The 22,240-nt window shown below is 46.6% G+C and overlaps 1 protein-coding gene across 11 annotated transcripts in view; it reads right to left on the bottom strand.

Annotated features, from left to right (window-relative positions):
- The window catches only part of LOC137369872 (microtubule-associated protein 4-like), a 546,551-nt gene that overhangs the window by 64,430 nt on the left and 459,881 nt on the right, over positions 1 to 22,240 (bottom strand). For all 11 annotated transcript variants that reach the window (XM_068031528.1, XM_068031524.1, XM_068031523.1 and 8 more), the window contains one exon: positions 4,895 to 5,017. In XM_068031528.1, coding sequence (XP_067887629.1) covers positions 4,895 to 5,017 — 123 coding nt within the window. The remainder of the gene's footprint in view (positions 1 to 4,894; positions 5,018 to 22,240) is intronic.

Below are 22,240 nucleotides of genomic sequence, written 5' to 3'. Positions count from 1 at the left end.
GAGAGGATGGTGAGAGAGGGTGGGGACGAGAACATAAAAGCATAACATAAGAAACAGGAGCCAGTCGGCCCTTTGAGCCTGCTCCTCCATTCGATACAATCAAGGCTGATCTTCTACCTCAAATGCATTTTCCTGCACATTCCCCATATCCCTCAATCCTCTTGGTATCCAAAAATCTATCGACCTCTGTCTTAAATATATTCCAATGACCGAGCACCCACAGCCCTCTCGGTTAGAGAATTCCAATCCAGAACACTTTGAGTGAAGAAATTTCTTCTCATCTCAGTCCTAAATTTCCTGTATTACAACTTTAAATACACTTCAAAAATATATTTCATTGGCTGTAAACGGCTTTGAGATGTCCGGTGGTCGTGAAAGGCACTATATAAATGCAAGTCAGTCTTTCTTTAAATTGCTGATCCCTTGTTCTGAGTCTGTGACCCCCAGTTTTAGATTCCCCAGCCAGGGGAAACAACCTCCCAGCATCTATTCCATCAAGTCTCTTAAGATTTTTGTGTTTCAACGAGATCACCTCACATTCTAAATTCTAGGCAACATAGATCTAGTTTACTCACTCTCGCCTCATAGGACAACCCCTCATCCCAAGAATCAGTCTACTGAACCTTTGTTGCGCTCCCTCCAATGCAAGTATATCCTTCTTCAGGTAAGGAAACTAAAATTGTACGCAGAGAGGAGAAATGAGAGAGAGAGAGAGAGAGAGAGAGAGAGAGGAGGCATGAGAAAGAGGAGGAATGAGAGAGAGAGAGATAGAGGAGGAATGAGAGAGAGAGAGATAGAGGAGGAATGAGAGAGAGAGAGAGAGAGGAGGAATGAGAGAGAGAGAGAGATAGAGGAGGAATGAGAGAGAGAGAGAGATAGAGGAGGAATGAGAGAGAGAGAGAGAGATAGAGGAGGAATGAGAGAGAGAGATAGAGAGAGATAGAGGAGGAATGAGAGAGAAAGAGAGAGAGAGAGAAGGAATGAGAGAGAGAGAGGAGGAATGAGAGAGAGAAAGAGAGGAGGAATGAGAGAGAGAGAGGAGGAATGAGAGGGGAGAAAGGATAAAATGAGAGGGGAGAAAGGATAAAATGAGAGGGGAGGGAGGAGGAATGAGAGGGGAGAAAGGATAAAATGAGAGGGGAGGGAGGAGGAATGAGAGGGGAGGGAGGAGGAATGAGAGGTGAGGGAAGAGGAATGAGAGGGGAGGGAGGAGGAATGAGAGGGGAGGGAGGAAGAAAGAAAGAATGAGAGGGGAGGGAGGAAGAATGAATAAGAGGAGAGGGAGGAAGGAAGAAGGAGGGGGGAGGAAGGAGGGGGAGGGAGGAAGGAGGGGGGAGGGAGGAGGAAGCGGGGGGAGGGAGGAAGGAGAGGGGAGGGAGGAAGAAGGAGAGGGGAGGGAGGAAGAAGGAGAGGGGAGGGAGGAAGAAGGAGAGGGGAGGGAGGAAGAAGGAGAGGGGAGGGAGGAAGAAGGAGAGGGGAGGGAGGAAGAACGAGAGGGAAGGGAGGAAGAAAGAATGAGAGGGGAGGGAGGAAGAAAGAATGAGATGGGAGGAAGGAATGAGAGGGAAGACAGGAAGGAGGGAAGAAAGAACGGACCGACTTGCATTTGCTTTTCACAACCACCGGACGTCTCAAAGTGCTTTACAGCCACTGAAGTATTTTTTGAAGTGTACTCACTGTCGTAATGCAGGAAACACGGCAGCCAGTATGCACACAGCAAACTCCCACAAACAGTAAAGTCATAATGACCAGATAATCTGTTTTTGTGAGGTTGATTGAGGGATAAATATTCGCCAAGACACCAGGGACAACACCCCTGCTCTTCAAAATGATGCCATGGGATCTTTTACATCCACCTGAGCAAGGAGATGGGGCCTCAGTTTAGTGTCGCATCCGACAGTGCGGTGCTCCCTCAGGACTGCACTGGAGTGTTAGTCTTGAATTTTGTGCTCAAGCCTTGGAGTGGGACTTGAACCTGGAACCTTGTGACTCAGAGACGAGAGTGCTACTAACTGAGCCACAGCTGACAGAGAGAATGAGAGAGAGACAGAGAAAGCACACACGCGAGAGGGCGAATCAGAGGGAGAGAGGGGGCGAATGAGAGAGAGCGAATGAAAGGGCGAATGAGAGAGAGTGAGCAGACACGTGAGAGGGCGAATCAGAGGGAGAGAGGGGGCGAATAGGAGAGAGAGAGAGAGAGAGCGAATGAGAGGGCGAATGAGAGAGAGAGGGCAAATGAGAGAGAGAGAGAGAGGGCGAATGAGAGATTGTGAATGAGAGAGGGCGAATCAGAGGGAGAGGGGGCGAATGAGAGAGAGAGACAGCAAATGAGAGGGCGAATGAGAGAGAGAGAGAGGGCGAATGAGAGAGAGAGAGAGAGAGGGCGAATGAGAGAGAGAGAGAGAGAGAGAGGGGGCGAATGAGAGAGAGAGAGAGAGAGAGAGAGAGCGAATGAGAAGGCGAATGAGAGAGAGAGAGGGCGAATGAGAGACAGCGAATGAGAGAGGGCGAATGAGAGAGAGAGAGAGAGAGAGGGCGAATGAGAGAGAGAGGGCGAATGAGAGAGAGAGAGAGGGCGAATGAGAGAGAGAGAGAGGGCGAATGAGAGAGAGAGGGCGAATGAGAGAGAGAGAGAGAGAGAGAGAGGGCGAAAGAGAGAGAGAGAGAGCGAGAGAGAGAGGGCGAATGAGAGAGAGAGGGCGAATGAGAGAGAGAGGGCGAATGAGAGAGAGAGAGAGAGAGAGAGAGAGGGCGAATGAGAGAGAGAGGGTGAATGAGAGAGAGAGAGAGAGAGCGAGAGAGCGAATGAGAGAGAGAGAGAAAGAGCGAATGAGAGAGAGAGAGAGAGAGCGAATGAGAGGGCGAATGAGAGAGAGAGGGCAAATGAGAGAGAGAGAGAGAGGGCGAATGAGAGATTGTGAATGAGAGAGGGCGAATGAGAGAGAGAGAGAGCAGACACGTGAGAGGGCGAATCAGAGGGAGAGGGGGCGAATGAGAGAGAGAGACAGCGAATGAGAGAGAGAGAGAGGGCGAATGAGAGAGGGCGAATGAGAGAGAGAGAGAGAGGGGGCGAATGAGAGAGAGAGAGAGAGCGAATGAGAGGGCGAATGAGAGAGAGAGAGAGCGAATAAGAGACAGCGAATGAGAGAGGGCGAATGAGAGAGAGAGAGAGAGAGAGGGCGAATGAGAGAGAGAGAGGGCGAATGAGAGAGAGAGAGGGCAAATGAGAGAGAGAGGGCAAATGAGAGAGAGAGGGCAAATGAGAGAGAGAGGGCGAATGAGAGAGAGAGGGCGAATGAGAGAGAGAGGGCGAATGAGAGAGGGCGAATGAGAGAGAGAGAGAGAGAGAGAGAGAGAGGGCGAAAGAGAGAGAGGGCGAATGAGAGAGAGAGAGAGAGAGAGAGGGCGAATGAGAGAGAGAGAGAGAGGGAGAGGGAGGGCGAATGAGAGAGGGAGAGAGAGGGCGAATGAGAGAGAGAGAGAGAATGAGAGAGAGAGAGAGAGAGAGAGACCACACACGCGAGAGGGCGAATAAGAGGGAGAGAGGGGGCGAATGAGAGAGAGCGAGAGAGAGAGAGAGAGAGAGCGAGAGAGAGAGAGAGATAGAGAGAGAGCGAATGAGAGAGAGGGCGAATAAGAGAGAGAGAGGACGAATGAGAGAGAGAGGGTGAATGAGAGAGAGCGAGAGGGCGAATAAGACAGAGAGAGAGAGAGAGGGTGAGAGAGAGAGGGCAAATGAGAGAAAGAGAGAGAGGGCAAATGAGAGAGAGAGGGGGCGAATGAGAGAGAGAAGGAGGGAGAACACGGGAGGGCCAATGAGAGGGAGAGGGGGCAAATGAGAGCAAGAGAGAAGGGGCGAATGAGAGAGAGAGAGAGAGGGCGAATGGGAGAGAGAGAGAGAGAGAGAGGGTGAATGAGAGAAAGAGTGAATGAGAGAGAGGGCAAATTAGAGAGAGGGGGCAAATGAGAGAGAGGGGCGAATGAAAGAGAGAGGGGGCAAATGTGAGAGAGAGAGAGAGAGTGTGCAAGAGGGCAAATGAGAGAGAGCGGGAGAGAGGGGGCAAATGAGAGAGCGAGAGAGAGGGTGAATGAGAGAGGAGGCGAATGAGAAAGAGAGAGAGCACGAATGAGAGACAGTGAGCGAATGAGAGACAGTGAGCGAATGAGAGCAATAGAGAGAGGGAGAGCAAATGAGAGGGTGAGGGCGAATGAGTGAGTGCGTGTCAGGGGGAGGGGGATGCGTGCGCCGGGGGAGGGGGGGGGGGGTGCGAGCGCGCACAGTGGGGGATGAGAGTGAAGGAGAGGGGAAGAGAGTGAAGGAGAGGGGAAGAGAGTGAAGGAGAGGGGAAGAGAGTGAAGGAGAGGGGAAGAGAGTGAAGGAGAGGGGAAGAGAGTGAAGGAGAGGGGAAGAGAGTGAAGGAGAGGGGAAGAGAGTGAAGGAGAGGGGAAGAGAGTGAAGGAGAGGGGAAGAGAGTGAAGGAGAGGGGAAGAGAGTGAAGGAGAGGGGAAGAGAAATGGAGAGGGGAAGGGGGGGGAAGAGAGGGGGGGAAGAGGGGGAGGGGGGGAGGGGCGGGACAGATGGAGGATCCAAGAGGAGCACACAGGCAGAGAGAGGGGTGGAGCCAGCGAGAGGGGAGCGAGAGAGAATTTTTTCTACATTAAAAATGCTCTATATAAGCATAAGCAGTTGTTCAAGTTGTTGCAACAGTGGTGACTGGACCTGAACTAGGGCCCCCAAGGGTGAAAGCAATCCTCAGCACCTTCCAGTGCTATAAACAAAGTCTTTTGACTTACACTCACAGGTAACACAATGGAAAATCATACTGAAATGCACAGACATCTATTCAACTTAAAAATGAATGTAAAATCAAAATTAACATATTCATTCACTCACTTTGCCATTGGTTTGTTTTTGGCTTTCTTTCATGGTTGTGGCTTTAGCTACTCGAGTCACAGTGCTGGATTCAGCTTTTCGATTCAATCTTACCGGCTCAGGCCTTTTCTCTACTGGTTTAGCCTAAATGGATAAGAGGGATGGAAGAAAACAAGCACACAGACAAATGTAATGAAGGGAAAACTCAAGAAAAATTGCCCTGGAATGAAATGGAATCGAATAATTAACCCAGAGAAGACATTTAAAATAAAGAATGTCAAATCACAATACAATGGAACAATGGTTTACAAAATGTTGTACATTTCATTTCCTAATGGTTTAACCTCATTCCAAAAGGTCATTTATTCACTAATGTTTCCAAAATACATTTTCTCCATAAAAAAATGTGGATTAGAAATCATTTATTTACTTTCTTCTCCCTCACCAACAAGACACAAGTTTTTGCATATTGGTATACTTCCTTTCCCCAAATCCCCTCCTACTCTTGTTGTATAAACTATTGCTCGCCAAAGGGTGGGTGCTACAATGAGCCTCAGCATCCCTGGCTATGGAAGAAGTTTTGGGAAGAGTTCTAAGGAATGAAGGAAAAACTACATCAGTCAGGGTCCCTGCTCCTCCTGATCACCATCCAGCAGACTGTCATGGAAAGTCTGCAAAATGTACTCGATTGAAGGTATTCTGCTCTATTCTGTTGTCTACACAGTGGAATAGTCTGCTGACACTCACTATCACAGATGTGAAGAACCTTGGGGAGGTACAGAAGGTGCCTGGCATCTATGAAACTGCACCCCAACAAGAGTCAATGATTAAGAAGAGTTAAAAGGTCAAACTGGAATCAAAGGTGAGCAGAAAGCCTGGTTGCTAGGAGTCAAACAATATTCTTTTCAAGTCAGTTACTAGGAATTGCATAGACTCAGAAGCCCTTTCAAACGGGAAGTTGGAGACCAACTGGCCAGGATTAGCCTCTTTTTTCCCCCATTTGATAGCTGAGCTGAAGATTGGAAAAGACCTGTGACAGAATCTTAAATTTATATGGGAAGGGGAAAGACAGAAAACAGAAATTTAAAATAAAAATGAACTGAAGGGAAAAGCCTTGGTATGGGTTAAAGGACTTACATCATTGTACACGTCCACGTCCCCCCCCCCCCCCCCCCCCCCCACCAATTCTACAGTCAAAAAAACCTGCTAGTGTCTGGAAACGCACATTGAACAGCCAGTGTCCAGCTTTCATCAGGCCTGGTCAGATATGGATCAATTTTCAGACAGTCGCCCGAGGCTAAAGTCCCAAAGCGACCTAGCATCAAGGAGATGACCCAAACTGGTAGATCTCAAATTGGATGCAAAGTTTAAATTTTTTTTGAAAAAGGAGAATTTTCCCCAACATTTCTGGAACTTAAGAATGGGAGCACTCTGAATTAAGTGAATACATTATTCCTCCCAACTTCACTGCTCAACTTCCCTCAACCTTTAAGCAACTTTCCAGTCTTCAAACCATTTGAACTATAAGAACCCTTTTCTTTATCCATCCCTAAAATCCTATATACTGCTATTAAGTCACTGCAAACAGAGAACTTTGGAAACACATGCAACAAGCAGTCACTAGGCATTGACACAGAGCAGACTTGGCAACTAGCCAGGCCTGTAGCTGTCAACAGATTTATGGATATATTTTGTATATTTTTGTCTATCTATCATTTAGTGGGTAGAAGCGTTGCCTAATGTGGCCTTAACATAACAAACAGAAGATCGGCAGGTCCAATTCCTGGACTATGCGTAATAAGCTGATATTAGCTAGAGTAGCGAAATAGGTGATGCAATTAGCTCCAGGGTTCTGGGGAAGTTCTTATTCCTGATTTCTCTCCAGCGACCCCAGCTGTAAAGTGCAGAGTGCGAACATCAGGCAAAAACAGGATTGAGTTTATCTGCAATATCTCCATCACATGGCCTGCTGACATGTTCACACATCAAAAATACTGCTTAGCAAGGTACAAGTAGCACCTAATACCCAATAACCTATACACCAACATAAGTCAATGCTTTCAGAAGGGGAGAAAATTAGCACAAAAAGCAGCTGATGGTTGGTTCTAAGATTTCTATGTGAAATGAGCTTGCACAGTTTCAAACCAGTTCATTGTGGGCATGGGTCAAAAACTATTGAAACAGGACAAAAACCCCAAAACCTTCTTAAGGCAAGCCACAGGGATGGTGGGTGTGGGAAGTGGGGAAGCATATTGGTTCAGTAGGAAATATGCTTCTGAGATTGGGGTTAAGACCGATACAGTAAATGATCTAGAATGACAAGGTTGTGTAGAGGGAGCTTTACTCCAAACTTAACTTGTGTGTAACTAACGTTAAGGGAGGTGGTCACACCGCAGGTTAGGAGCATGCAAGGAGAGATAGAACCAGATAGGCAGTGCAGGAGTCGCAAGTCTATTTCCATTTTGGATACTGGTGACAGCGATGGTTCCTCGGGGGAGTGCAGCCAGAGCAAAGTCTGTGGCACCACGGGTGTCTGAGCTGCACAGGAAGGGAGGAAGAAGAGTGGAAGAGCAACAGTGATAGGGGATTTAATAGTCAGGGGATCAGAAAGGTGTTCCTGTAGCAGTAAACGTGAATCCAGGATGGTGTGTTGCCTCCCTGGTGCCAGGGTCAAGGATGTCACAGAGTGGCTGGAGGACATCCTTCTGGGGACGGGTGAACAGCCAGAGGTGGTGGTCCACATTGGTACCAATGATAGAGGTAGGAATAAGGATGAGGTCCTGAAAGCAGATTTTAGGGAGTTAGGAAGGAGATTAAAAAGCAGGAACTCCAAAGCAGTAATCTCAGGATTACTCCCAGTGCCACGTGCCAGTGAGCATAGGAATAGGAGGAATGATCGATTGAACACATGGCTGGAGAATTAGTGTAGGAGGGAGGGCATCAGATTTCTGAGGCATTGGGACCGGTCCTGGGGTAGGTGGGACCTGCACAAGATGGATGGACTACACCTTAAAAGGACCGGGACTAATATCCTCGCAGGGAGATTTGCTAGTGCTGTTGGGGAGGGTTTAAACTAGCTTGTCAGGTGGATGGGAACCTGAGGGGTAGCTCAAATTGGAAGGAAGTAAAGCTGGTAACAGGAGGTAGAAAAGTAGCAAGTGACATTAGAAGGCAGGTAAAACAAAGGCTAGCATCAACTAGGCTTAGAATGCAGAATGTCATGAAAACAGGGTTAAGGGCACTCTACCTGAATGCATGCAGCATTCGCAAAAAGGTAGATGATTTAAAGGCCCAAATAGAGGTGAATGGGTATGATCTAATTGCCATAACAGAAACGTGGCTACAGGGGATCAAGACTGGGAACTGAATATTCAAGGAAGGACAGGCAAAAAGGATAGGGAGGTGGTGTTGCGTGGATAATAAGGGATGGGATCAGTACATTAGTAAGGGAGGATCTCAGATCGGAAGAATAAAATGTGGAATCTGTTTGGTTGGAGCTAAGAAACAGCAAGGGGCAGCAAACATTGGTAGTTGCTGTTTATAGGCCACCAAACAGCAGTGATAGTGTGCGGCTTGGTATTAATCAGGAGATTAGAGAAGCATAGGTAATACAGTAATCATGCGTGACTTCAATCTGCATATAGACTAGGCAAACCTAATGAACACTAATTCTGTGGAGGACGAGTTTCTGGAGTGTGTTAGGGATGGTTTTCTAGAGCAGTGTGTTGAAGAACTGACTAGAGAACAGGCTATTCTAGATCCAGTTTTATGTAATTAGAAATGGCTAATTAATAATCTTGTTGTAAAAGAACCTTTAGGGATGAGTGACCATAATATGATAGAATTTTACATTATGTTTGAAAGTGAGCTAGTTCAATCTGAAGCCAGGATGTTAAATTTGAACAAAGGAAATTATGAAGACGAGGGGCAAATTGGCTGAGGTGGTTTGGGAAAATACATTAAAAGGTATGACAGTGCATATACAACGGATAATTCCTTCAAGGCACGAAAAGCCCAAAAGTAAAGGCATCAACCGTGGATAACACAGGAAGTTAAGGATTGTATAAGATTAAAAGAAAAGGCCTATAAAGTTGCCAGAAATAGTAGTAAACCTGAGGATTGGGAGGATTTTAGAATACAGCAAAGGAGGACAAAGAAACTGATAAAGAAAGGGAGAACAGAATATGAATGTAAGCTTGCAAAAAACATAAAAACGGACTGTAAAAGCTTCTACAGGTACATAAAAAGGAAACGGTTCTGCCTGGTACTGTAAGTATTTTCCATTCAAATATTTATCCAATTCTCTTTTGAATTGTACTATTCTACCACCCTTTCAGGTGTGCATTCCAGATCACAACAACTCGCTGCGTAAAAATGTTTCCTCATGTCGCAACTGGTTCTTTTGCCAGTTCTTTTGTTCTGGTTCTTTTTGTGTCCTCTGGTTACCAACCCTTCACACACAGTTTCTTCTCATTTACTTTATCAAAACCATTCATGATTTTGAAAACCTCTATCAAATCTCCTCTGCCCTTAGGAGAACAAGCCCAGCTTCTCCAGTCTTTCCATGTCACTGAAGTCTCTCATGCTTGGTTTCATTCTAATAATTTTCTTCTGCACCTTCTCTAAGGCCTCGACAACCTGCCTAAAGTGTGGTGCCCAAAGTTGAACATTATACACTGATGCCTAACCAATGTTTTATAAAGGTTTAGCATAACTTTCTTGCTTTTGTACTCTATTGCTCCCTTAATAAAACAAGGATTTCATATGCTTTTTAAAAGAGCATTCTCAGCTTGTCCTGCCACCTTCAAATAGTTGTGTACACCCCTTGGTCCCTCTGTTCCTGCATCCCCTTAAAAATTGTACCATTTTGTTCATATCGCCTCTCCTCATTCTTTCCACCAAAATACTTTAGCATTAAATTTCATTTGCCTTGTGTTTGCCCATTTTATCCATCTGTCTTCATCCTCTTGAAGCCTGTTACAATCCTCCTCATTGTTTCCTACATTTCCAAGTTTATCATCATCTTCAAACTTTGAAATGATGACCTGTATACCCAAGTCCACAGGAGGCGGTGACGAAGTGGTATTATCACTGGACTAGTAACCCAGAGACCCAGGGTATTGCTCTGGGGATATGGGTTCAAATCCGACCTCGGCAGAAGGTGGAATCGGAATTCAATTAATAAAAATCGGAATGAAAAAAAAGCTAGTCTAATGATGGCCACGAAACTATTGTCGATTGTTGTTAAAACCCATCTGGTTCACTAATGTCCTTTAGGGAAGGAAATATGCCGTCCTTACCTGGTCTGGCCTACATGTGACTCCAGAGCCACAGCAATGCGGTTGAATCTTAAATGCCCTCTGAAATGGCTTAGCAAGCCACTCAATTGTATCTAACTGCTACGAAGTCAATAAGGAATGAAACTGTACGGACCACCGGCATCGACCTAGGCACCGGAAACGACAACAGAAAAACCAGCCCTGTTGATCCTGCAAAGTCCTCCTTACTAACATCCGGGGGCTTGTGCCAAAGTTGGGAGAGCTGTCCTACAGACTGGTCAAGCAACAGCCTGACATAATCATAACCTGCTAATCATATCTTACATAGAATGTCCCAGACACTGCCATCACTATCCCTGCGTATGCCCTGTCCCACTGGCAGGACAGACGCAGCAGAGGTGGTGGTACAATGGTATACAGTCAGGAGGAAGTTGCCATGGGAGTTCTCAACATCGACTCCAGATCCCATGAAGTCTCATGGCATCAGGTCAAACACGGGCAAGAAAACCTCCTGCTGATTACCACCTACTGCACCCCCTCAGCTGATGAATCAGTACTCCTCCATGTTGAACACCACTTGGAGGAAACACTGAGGGTTGCAAGGGTGCAGAATGTACTCTGGGTGGGAGACTTCAATGTCCATCACCAAGAGTGGCTCGGTAGCACCACTACTGACTGAGCTGGCCGAGTCTTAAAGGACTGGGTCTGCGGCAGGTGGTGAGGCAACCAACAAGAGGGAAAAATATACTTGACCTCGTCCTCACCGATCTGCCTGCCGCAGATGCATCTGTCCATGACAGTATTGGTAGGAGTGACCACCGCACAGTCCTCGTGGAGACAAAGTCCCATCTTCACATTGAGGATACCCTCCATCGTGTTGTGTGGCACTACCATGGTGCTAAATGGGATAGATTTCGAACAGATCTAGCAATGCAAAACTGGACATCCATGAGGCACTGTGGGCCATCAGCAGCAGCAGGGCTGTATTCAAACACAATTTGTAATCTCATGGCCCGGCATATCTCCCATTCAACCATCACCATCTAGTCGGAGGACCAACCTTGGTTCAATGAAGAGTGCAGGAAGGTATGCCAGGAGCAGCACCAAGCATACCTCAAAATAAAGTGTCAACCTGGTGAAGCTACAACCCAGGACTACTTGCATGCCAAACAGCATAAGCAGCATGCAATAGACAGAGCTAAGTGATCTCATAACCAGCGGATCAGATCTAAGCTCTGCAGTCCTGCCACATCCAGTCATGAATGGTGGTGGACAATTAAACAACTAACTGGAGGAGGAGGCTCCACAAATATCCCCATCCTCAATGATAGGGGAGCCCAGCACATCAGTGCGAAAGATAAGGCTGAAGCATTTGCAACAATCTTCAGCCAGAAGTGCCGAGTTGATGATTCATCTCGACCTCCCCCTTCGGTCCCCAGCATCACAGATGCCAGTCTTCAGCCAATTCGATTCACTCCGCGTGATATCAAGAAACGACTGACGGCACTGGATACTGCAAAGGCTATGGGCCCTGACAACATTCCGGCAATACTATTGAAGATCTGTGCTCCAGAACTTGCCGCGCCCCTAGCCAAGCTGTTCCAGTACAGCTACAACACTGGCATCTACCTGAAAATTGCCATGATATGTCCTGTACACAAAAAGCAGGACAAGTCCAACCTGGCCAAAAACCGCTCCATCAGTCTATTCAAATCATCAGTAAAGTGATGGAAGGTGTTGCCAACAATGCCATCAAGCAGCACTTGCTTAGCAATAATCTGTGCACTGACGTTCAGTTTGGGTTCTGCCAGGGCCACTCAGCTCTAGACCTCATTACAGCCTTGGTTCAAACATGGACGAAAGAGCTGAACTCAAGAGGGGAGGTGACAGTGACTGCCCTTGACATCAAGGCAGCATTTGACAGAGTATGGCATCAAGGAGCCCTAGCAAAACTGGATTCAATGGGAATTAGGGGGCAAAACACGCCGCTGGTTGGAGTTGTACCTAGCGCAAAGGAAGATGGTTGTGGATGTTGGAGGTCATAGAGTCATAGAGAGATACAGCACTGAAACAGGCCCTTCAGCCCATCGAGTCTGTGCCGACCATCAACCACCCATTTATACTAATCCTACATTAATCCCATATTCCCTACCACATCCCCACCATTCTCCTACCACCTACCTACACTAGGGGCAATTTACAATGGCCAATTTGTCTATCAACCTGCAAGTCTTTGGCAGTGGGAGGAAACTGGAACACCCGGTGGAAACCCATGCAGTCACAGGGAGAACTTACAAACTCCGCACAGGCAGCACCCAGAACTGAACCTGGGTCACGAGCTGTGAGGCTGCGGTGCTAACCACTGCGCCACTGTGCCGCCCCAAGGTCAATCATCTCCGCTCCAGGACATCATTGCAGGAGTTCCTCAGGGTAGTGTCCTAGGCCCGACCATCTTCAGCTGCTTCATCAATGACCTTTCTTCAATCATAAGGTCAGAAGTGGGGATGTTCGCTGATAATTGCACACATTCAGTAACATTCGCGACTCCTCAGATACTGAAGCAGTCCGTGTAGAAATGCAACAAGACCTGGACAATATCCAGGCTTGGGCTGATAAGTGGCAAGTAACATTCGTGCCACAAATGTCAGGCAATGACCATCTCCAACAAGGGGATAACTACGGAGAGAGTAGGGTCCATAAAAAACCAACAAAGTAGCCTATGTGTAGGAGTGGAAGGTACTGGTATTGTTCTTAAGGAATACTTTGCGACTGTCTTCACAAAAGAGGTGAACAATGCAGATATTGTAGTTAAGGAGGAAGAGTATGAAGTATTGGATGTGATAAACATAGGGAGAGGGGAAGTATTAATGGAATTAGCATACTTTAAAGTTGATAAATCACTGGAGCCAGATGAAATGTAACCTAGGTTGTTAAAAGAAGCAAGAGAGGAAATAGCAGACCGCCTGACCATTATTTTCCAGTCCTCACTTGATACAGGTGTGGTGCCGGAGGATTGGAGAATTGCTAACGTTGTATCTCTGTTTAAAAAGGGAGCGAAGGATAGACCGAATAATTACAGGCCAGTCAGTCTAACCTCAGTAGTGGGAAAATTATTGGAATCTATTCTGAGAGACAGGATAAACTGTCACTTAGAAAGGCACAGGTTAATCAAGGATAGTCAGCATGGATTTGTTAAGGGAAGATCTTGTCTGACCAACTTGATCAAATTTTTTGAAGAAGTAACAAGGAAGATAGATGAAGGTAGTGCAGTTGATGTGGTCTGCATGGATTTTAGCAGGGCTTTTGACAAGGTCCCACATGGCAGGGAAATGCAGTAAGGTGGATACAAAATTGGCTCAGTGGCAGGAAACAAAGGGTAATTGTTGATGGCTGTTTTCGTGACTAGCGTTCCGCAGGGCTCAGTATTGGGTCTCCTGCTTTTTGTGGTTATATATTAACGATTTGGGCGTAAATGTAGGGGGCATGATCAAGAAGTTTGCATTACAAAGATTGACCGTGTGGTAGATAGCGAAGAGGATAGCTGTCGGCCACTCGAAGACATTGATGGTCTGGTCAGATGTGCAGAAAAGTGGCAAATGGAATTCAACTTGGAGAAGTGTGAGGTGATGCATTTGGGGAGGTCAAACAAGGCAAAGGAATACATGATTAATCGGAAAATACTGAGAAGTGTAGAGGAAGTGAGGGACCTTGGAGTGAATGTCCACAGATCCCTGAAGGTAGCAGGACAGGTCGATAAAGTGGTTAAGAAGGCATATGGAATCCTTATGGGTACATTGATGACTGTATCGGTGCCATTTCCTGCTCCCGCCCGGAACTGGAAAACTTTATCAACTTTGCTTCTAATTTCCACCCTTCTCTCGCCTTTACATGGTCCATCTCTGAATCTTCCCTTCCCTTCCTCGACTTCTCTGTCTCCATCTCTGGGGATAGGCTGTCCACTAATATTCATTATAAGCCCACCGACTCCCACAACTACAACTCTTCACACCCTGCCTCCTGTAAGGACTCCATTCCATTCTCCCAGTTTCTCCGTCTCCGACGCATCTGCTTTGATGGTGCTACCTTCCATGACAGTGCTTCTGATGTCTTCCTTTTTCCTCAACCGAGGATTCCCCCCACTGTGGTTGACAGGGCCCTCAACCGTGTCCAGCCCATTTCCCGCACCTCTACCCTCGCCCCTTCCCCTCCCTCCCAGAACCGTGATAGGATTCCCCTTGTCCTCACTTTCCATCCCATCAGCCTCCACATCCAAAGGATCATCCTCTGCCATTTCCACCACCTCCAGCATGATGCCACTACCAAACGCATCTTCCCCTCCACTCCCCTCTCAGCATTCCGAAGGGATCATTCCCTCCGCGACACCCTGGTCCACTCCTGCATTACCACCGCCACCTCATCGCCTTCCCACAGCACCTGCAGGAGGTGTCATACCTGCCCTTCTACTGCCTCTCTCCTCACTGTCCAAGGCCCCAAACACTCCTTTCAGGTGAAGCAGCGATTTACTTGTACTTCTTTCAATTTAGTATACTGTATTCGCTGCTCACAATGTGGTATCCTCCACATTGGGGAGACCCAACGCAGACTGGGTGACCACTTTGCGGAACACTTCCGCTCAGTCCGAAAGCATGATCCCGAGCTTCCAGTTGCTGGCCATTTCAACACACACCCCTGCTCTCATGCTTAGATCTCTGTCCTGGGATTGCTGCAGTGTTTCAGTGAACACCAACGCAAGCTCGAGGAACAGAACCTCATTTACCGATTAGGCACGTTACAGCCTGCCGGACCGAACGTCGAATTCAGTAATTTCAGAGCATGACGGGCCCCCCTTTTTATTTTTAGTTATTTTTTTATTTTTTGTGTTCATTTTATTTTAGTTTGTTTCTACTGTACCTACCCTGTTTTTTTCATGTTTGTGCTTGGGGTCAGGCTGCTCAGTTTTCTGCCCATTAACACACTCTCTGTACTAATTAATGCTTTGTCTTTCAGCACACCAGTAACATACCATTTGTCTTTGCTCCAATACTTTCTGGTCAGTTATTCTCTGTGACCTTGTCCGAGCAACACCTTCTCTTTTTTTATCTCTTGCCCCACCCCCGCTTTACTTGCTTAAAACCTTTTACATTTCTAACATCTGCCAGTCACTGACCTGAAATGTTACCTCTGCTTTCTCTCCACAGATGCTGCCAGACCTGCTGTGTACTTCCAGCATTTCTTGTTTGTGTTTCAGATATACAGCATCCGCAGTATTTTGCTTTTATTGTATGGAATCCTTTCCTTTATTAGCCAAGGTACAGAATACAGGAGCAGGGAGGTTATGCTGGAACTGTATAACTCATTGGCTAGGCCACAACTTGCGTACCGTGAGCAGTTTTGGTCACCTCATTACAGAAAGGATGTAATTGCGCTAGAGAGGGTGCAGAGGAGATTTGCGAGGATGTTGCCAGGAATGGAAAAATGCAGCTATGAAGAAAGATTGGATAGGCTGAGGTTGTTCTCCTTGGAACAGAGAAGGCTGAGGGGAGATCTGATTGAAACGTACAAAATTTTGAGGGGCCTGGATAGAGTGGAGGTGAAGGGCCTATTTACCTTAGCAGAGAGGTCAGTGATGAGGGGTCATAGATTTAAAGTGATTGGTAGAAAAATTAGAGGGGAGATGAGGAAAAACTTTTTCACCCAGAGCGTGGTGGGGGTCTGGAACTCACTGCCTGAAAGGGTAGTTGAGGCAAAAACTCACAACTCATTCAAAAGATGTCTGGATATGCACCTCATGTGCCGTAACCTGCAGGGCTACAGACCAAATGCTGGAAGGTGGGATTAGAATGGGTGGATCATTTTTCGGCTGGCACAAACACGATGGGCCAAGTTGCCTCTTTCTGTGCCTTAAACTTTCTATGATTCTATGAACAGAGAATCTAACCATCTTCCCTTGACATTCAATGGCACTCCGATTGCTGAATCCCCCACTATCATAGAGTCATACAGCACAGAAACAGGCCCTACGACCCAGCAGGTCTGTGCCGGCCATCAAGCACCTACCTATTCTAATTCCATTTTCCAGCACTTGGCCCGTAACCTTGTATGCTATGGCGTTTCAAGTGCTCATCTAAATACTTCTTAAATGTTGTGATGGTTCCTGCCTCTACCACCTCTTCAGTGTGTTCCAGATTCCAACCACCCTGTGGGTGAAATTTTTTTTTCTCAAATCCCCTCTAAACCTCCTGCCCCTTACCTTAAATCTATGCCCCCTGGTTATTGACCCCTTCGCTAAGGGAAAAAGTTTCTTCCTATCTAACCTATCAATGCCCCTCATAGTTTTGTATACCTCAATCATGTCCCCCCTCAGCCTTCTCTGCTCTCAGGAAAACAACCCTAGCCTTTTCAGTCTCTCTTCATAGCTGGAACGCTCCAACCCAGGCAACATCCTGGTGAATCTCCTCTGTACCCTCTCCAGTGCAATCACATCCTTCCGATAGTGTGGTGACCAGAAATGTACATAGTACTCCAGCTGTGGCCTAAATAGCATTTTATACAGCTCCATCATAACCTCCCTGCTCTTATATTCTATGCCTCAGCTAATAAAGGCAGGTATCCCATATGCCTTCCTAAACACCTTATCTACCTGTGCTGCTGCCTTCAGTAATCAATGGACTAGTACACCAAGGTCCCTCTGATCTTCTGTACTTCCGAGGGTCCTACCATCCATTGTATATTCCCTTGCCTTGTTAGTCCTCCCAAAATGCATCACCTCACGTTTCTCAGGATTAAATTCCATTTACCACTGCTTCGCCCATCTTACCAGCCCATCTATATCGTCCTGTAATCTAAGGCTTTCCTCCTCACTATTTACGACACCACCAATTTTCGTGTCATCCACAAACCTACTGATCTTACCTCCTATATTCACGTCTAAATCATTAATGTACACTACAAACAGCAAGGGTCCCAGCACCGATCCCTGCGGTACACCACTGGTCACAGGCTTCCACTTGCAGAAACAACCCTTGACCATCACCCTCTGCCTCCTGCCAGTAACCCAATTTTGGATCCAAATTGCCCTGGATCCCATGGGCTCTTACCTTCTTAACCAATCTCCCACGTGGGACCTTATCAAAAGCCTTACTGAAGTCCATGTAGACTACATCAACTGCTTTACCCTCATCTACACATCTAGTCACCTCCTCAAAAAATTCAATCAAGTTAGTTAGACAGGATCTCCCTTTGACAAAGCCATGCTGACTATCCCTGCCTCTCCAAGTGGAGATTAATCCTGTCCCTCAGAATTTTTTCCAATAGTTTCTCAACCACTGATGTTAGACCTACCAGCCTGTAATTACCTGGTTTATCCTTGCTACCCTTCTTGAATAATGGTAGCAAAAACAGGAAGGCAGATTATTATCTGAACGGCTATAAACTGAGAGAGGGGAATATGCAGCGAGACCTGGGTGTTTTCATACACCAGTCACTGAAGGTAAGCATGCAGGTGCAACAGGTGGTAAAAATGGCAAATGGTATGTTGGCCTTCATAGCGAGAGGATTCGAGTACAAGAGCAGGGATGTCTTGCTGCAATTATACAGGGTCTTGGTGAGGCCACACCTGGAACAGTGTGTGCAGTTTTGGTCTCCTTATCTGAGGAAGGATGTTCTTGCTGTAGAGGGAGGGCAGCGAAGGTTTACCAGACTGATTCCTGGGATGGTGGGACTGACGTATGAGGAGAGAGAGTGAGTCGGTTTGGATTACATTTGCTGGAGTTCAGAAGAGTGAGGGGGGATCTCATAGAAACCTATAAAATTCTAACAGGACTTGACAGGGTAGATGCAAGAAGAATGTTCCCGATGGTGGGGGAGTCCAGAACCAGGGGTCATAGCCTAAGGATATGGGATAAACCTTTCAGGACTGAGATGAGAAGAAATTTCTTCACCCAGAGAGTGATGAGCCTGTGAAATTCGCTAACACAGAAAGCAGTTAAAGCCAAAACATTGTATGTTTTCAAGAAGGAGTTAGATATAGCTCTTGGATCTAAAGGGATCAAAGGGTATGGGGTGAAAGCGGGAACAGGCTACTAAGTTGGATAATCAGCCATGATCATAATGAATTGCGGAGCAGGCTCGAAGGGCCAAATGGCCTACTCCTGCTCCTATTTTCTATATTTCTATGGCACCACATTCACTGTCCTCAAGTCCTCTGGTACCTCTCCTGTGGCTAAAGAGGATTTGAATATTTGTGTCAGATCACCTGCTATCTCCTCCCTTGCCTCACATAACAGCCTGGATAGAACTCGTCTGCACCTGGGGATTTATCCACTTTTAAGCCTGCTAAAACAGCTAATACCTCCTCCCTTTCAATACTAATATGTTCAAGTATATCACAATCCCCCTCCCTGATCTCTACACCTACATCGTCCTTCTCCATAGTGAACACAGGTGAAAAGTAATCATTTAAAACCTCACCTATATCCTCCAGCTCCACACACAGATTGCCACAGATTGGTCCCTAATGGGCCCTACTCTTTCCCTGCTTATCCGCTTGCCCTTAATATACTTATAAAATGCCTCAGGATTTTCCTTTATCTTGCCCGCCAGTGTTTTTTTCATGTCCCCTCTTCGCTCTCCTAATTACTATTTTTTTTTTTTAAGTACTCCCCTATACTCCTCTAGTGCCTCCGCTGTTTTCAGCACTCTGAATCTGCCTTAGCCTCCTTTTTTTCCTGATCCAATCCTCTGTATCCCTCGACATCCAGCGTTCCCTGGACTTGTTGATCCTACCCTTCTCCTTAACGGGTACATGTTGGCTCTGAACTCTCACTCTTTCCTCTTTGAATGACTCCCACTGGTCTGATGTAGACTTTCCGACAAGCAGCTGCTCCCAGTCCACTCTGGCCAGATCCTGTTTTATCATATTGAAATTGGCCTTCCCCCAATTCAGTACCTTTATTTCCGGTCCGTCTTTGTCCTTTTCCATAATTACCTTAAATCTTACAGAGTTATGGTCACTATCCCCGAACTGCTCCCTCATTGACACTTCTACCACTTGTCCAGCTTCATTCCCCAGTACTGCCCCTTCTCTTGTAGGACTTTCTACATACTGGTTCAAAAAGCTCTTCTATATGCATTTTAAGAATTCCGCCCCCTTTAAGCCGTTTGCATTAAGACTATCCCAGTTGATATTAGGGAAGGTGAAATCCCCTACTATTATTACCCTATTATTTTTACACCTCTCTGAGATTTGCCTACATATCTGCTCCTCGATCTCTCCCTGACTGTTTGGAGGCCTGTAGTACACTCCCAGCCAAGTGATTGCCACCTTTTTGTTTTTAAGTTCGACCCTCATGGCCTCATTTGAGGTACCTTCTAAGATATCATCCCTCCTTACTGCAGTAATTGACTCCTTGATCAATAGTGCAATACCACCTCCTCTTTTATCCCCTCCCCTGTCACGCCTGAAGATTCCATACCCTGGAATATCAACATCCTGGGGGGTTACCATTGATCAGAAACTGAACAGGAGTAGCTATATAAATACCATGGCTACAAGAGCAGGTCAGAAGCCAGGAATCCTGCGGCGAGTAACTCACCTCCTGACTCCCCAAAGCCTGTCCACCATCTATAAGGCACAAGTCAGGAGTGTGATGGAATACTCTCCATTTGCCTGGATGGGTGCAGCTCCAACAACACTCAAGAAGCACGACACCATCCAGAACAAAGTAACCCACTTGATTGGCACCCCATCCACAAACATTCACTCCTTCCATCACCGACGCACAGTGGCAGCAGTGTGCACCATCTACAAGATGCACTACAGCAACACATCAAGGCTCCTTAGGCAGAACCTTCCAACCCCGCGACCTCTGCCACCTAGAAGGATAAGGGCTGCAGATGCATGGGAACACACCACCTGCAAGTTCCCCTCAAGTCACACACCATCCTGACTTGCAACTATATCACCGTTCCTTCACTGTCGCTGGGCCAAAATCCTGGAACTCCCTTCCTAACAGCACTGTGGGTGTACCTACCCCACACGGCCTGCAGCGGTTCAAGAAGGCAGCTCACCATCCCCTTCTCAAGGGCAATTAGGGATGGGCAATAAATGCTGGCCTAGCCAGTGATGCCTACATTCCAGGAACGAATAATAAAAAAAATTAAAAAGAGAAATATTCCTGATATCAGCTCCTGGGGAACAAACACCACTGTATACTTCCCTCCAGCTTGAAAGACATCTGTTCAATATTACTCTTTCCTTTCTGTCCATTAGCCAATTTCGTATCTATGCTACCACGGTCCCTTTATCCCCATGGGCTTTAATTTTGCGAACCCTTAGTCTGATTTGACTTTGGGGCCTACATAAAGCAATTTAAAAATGGCTTAAATCTCTAATGAGATTGTTTAATAGTGAACATGCCTCACAATCTTGGCCTAAAACACTGCTGTGTCGGAACAGCGCCACATCAAGTTGCATTAGTCTGCTCAGTCCAGTTAGATTAGAATTAAAAACAGGACATGCTGGAAAGAAGCTGTATGTTAAATCAGCATCTCGATGGACAGATCTGACAACTTGAGTGATTGCCTTCATCAGTCTGCAGTCCATGACTATCAAAGAACAAAGAACAAAGAAAATTACAGCACAGGAACAGGCCCTTCGGCCCTCCAAGCCTGCGCCGATCCAGATCCTCTATCTAAACATGTCGCCTATTTTCTAAGGGTCTGTATCTCTTTGCTTCCTGCCCATTCATGTATCTGTCTAGATACATCTTAAAAGACGCCATCGTGCCCGCATCTACCACCTCCGCTGACAACGCGTTCCAGGCACCCACCACCCTCTGCGTAAAGAACTTTCCACGCATATCCCCCCTAAACTTTTCCCCTTTCACTTTGAACTCGTGACCCCTAGTAATTGAATCCCCCACTCTGGGATAAAGCTTCTTGCTATCCACCCTGTCTATACCTCTCATGATTTTGTACACCTCAATCAGGTCCCCCCTCAACCTCCGTCTTTCTAATGAAAATAATCCTAATCTACTCAACCTCTCTTCATAGCTAGCGCCCTCCATACCAGGCAACATCCTGGTGAACCTCCTCTGCACCCTCTCCAAAGCATCCACATCCTTTTGGTAATGTGGCGACCAGAACTGCATGCAATATTCCAAATGTGGCCGAACCAAAGTCTTATACAACTGTAACATGACCTGCCAACCCTTGTACTCAATACCCCGTCCGATGAAGGAAAGCATGCCGTATGCCTTCTTGACCACTCTATTGACCTGCGTTGCCACCTTCAGGGAACAATGGACCTGAACACCCAAATCACTCTGTGCATCAATTTTCCCCAGGACTTTTCCATTTACTGTATAGTTTACTCTTGAATTGGATCTTCCAAAATGCATCACCTCGCATTTGCCCTGATTGAACTCCATCTGCCATTTCTCTGCCCAACTCTCCAATCTATCTATATTCTGCTGTATTCTCTGACAGTCCCCTTCACTATCTGCTACTCCACCAATCTTAGTATCGTCTGCAAACTTGCTAATCAGACCACCTATACTTTCCTCCAAATCATTTATGTATATCACAAACAACAGTGGTCCCAGCACGGATCCCTGTGGAACACCACTGGTCACACGTCTCCATTTTGAGAAACTCCCTTCCACTACTGCTCTCTGTCTCCTGTTGCCCAGCCAGTTCTTTATCCATCTAGTTAGTACACCCTGGACCCCATGCGACTTCACTTTCTCCATCAGCCTACCATGGGGAACCTTATCAAACGCCTTACTGAAGTCCATGTATATGACATCTACAGCCCTTCCCTCATCAATCAACTTTGTCACTTCCTCAAAGAATTCTATTAAGTTGGTAAGACATGACCTTCCCTGCACAAAACCATGTTGCCTATCACTGATAAGCCCATTTTCTTCCAAATGGGAATAGATCCTATCCCTCAGTATCTTCTCCAGCAGCTTCCCTACCACTGACGTCAGGCTCACCGGTCTATAATTACCTGGATTATCCCTGCTACCCTTCTTAAACAAGGGGACAACATTAGCAATTCTCCAGTCCTCCGGGACCTCACCCGTGT

Source organism: Heterodontus francisci, chromosome 5 (genome assembly GCF_036365525.1).
Source record: "Heterodontus francisci isolate sHetFra1 chromosome 5, sHetFra1.hap1, whole genome shotgun sequence".
Lineage (NCBI taxonomy): Eukaryota > Metazoa > Chordata > Chondrichthyes > Heterodontiformes > Heterodontidae > Heterodontus > Heterodontus francisci.
This window is presented reverse-complemented; position numbering and strand designations above follow the sequence as displayed.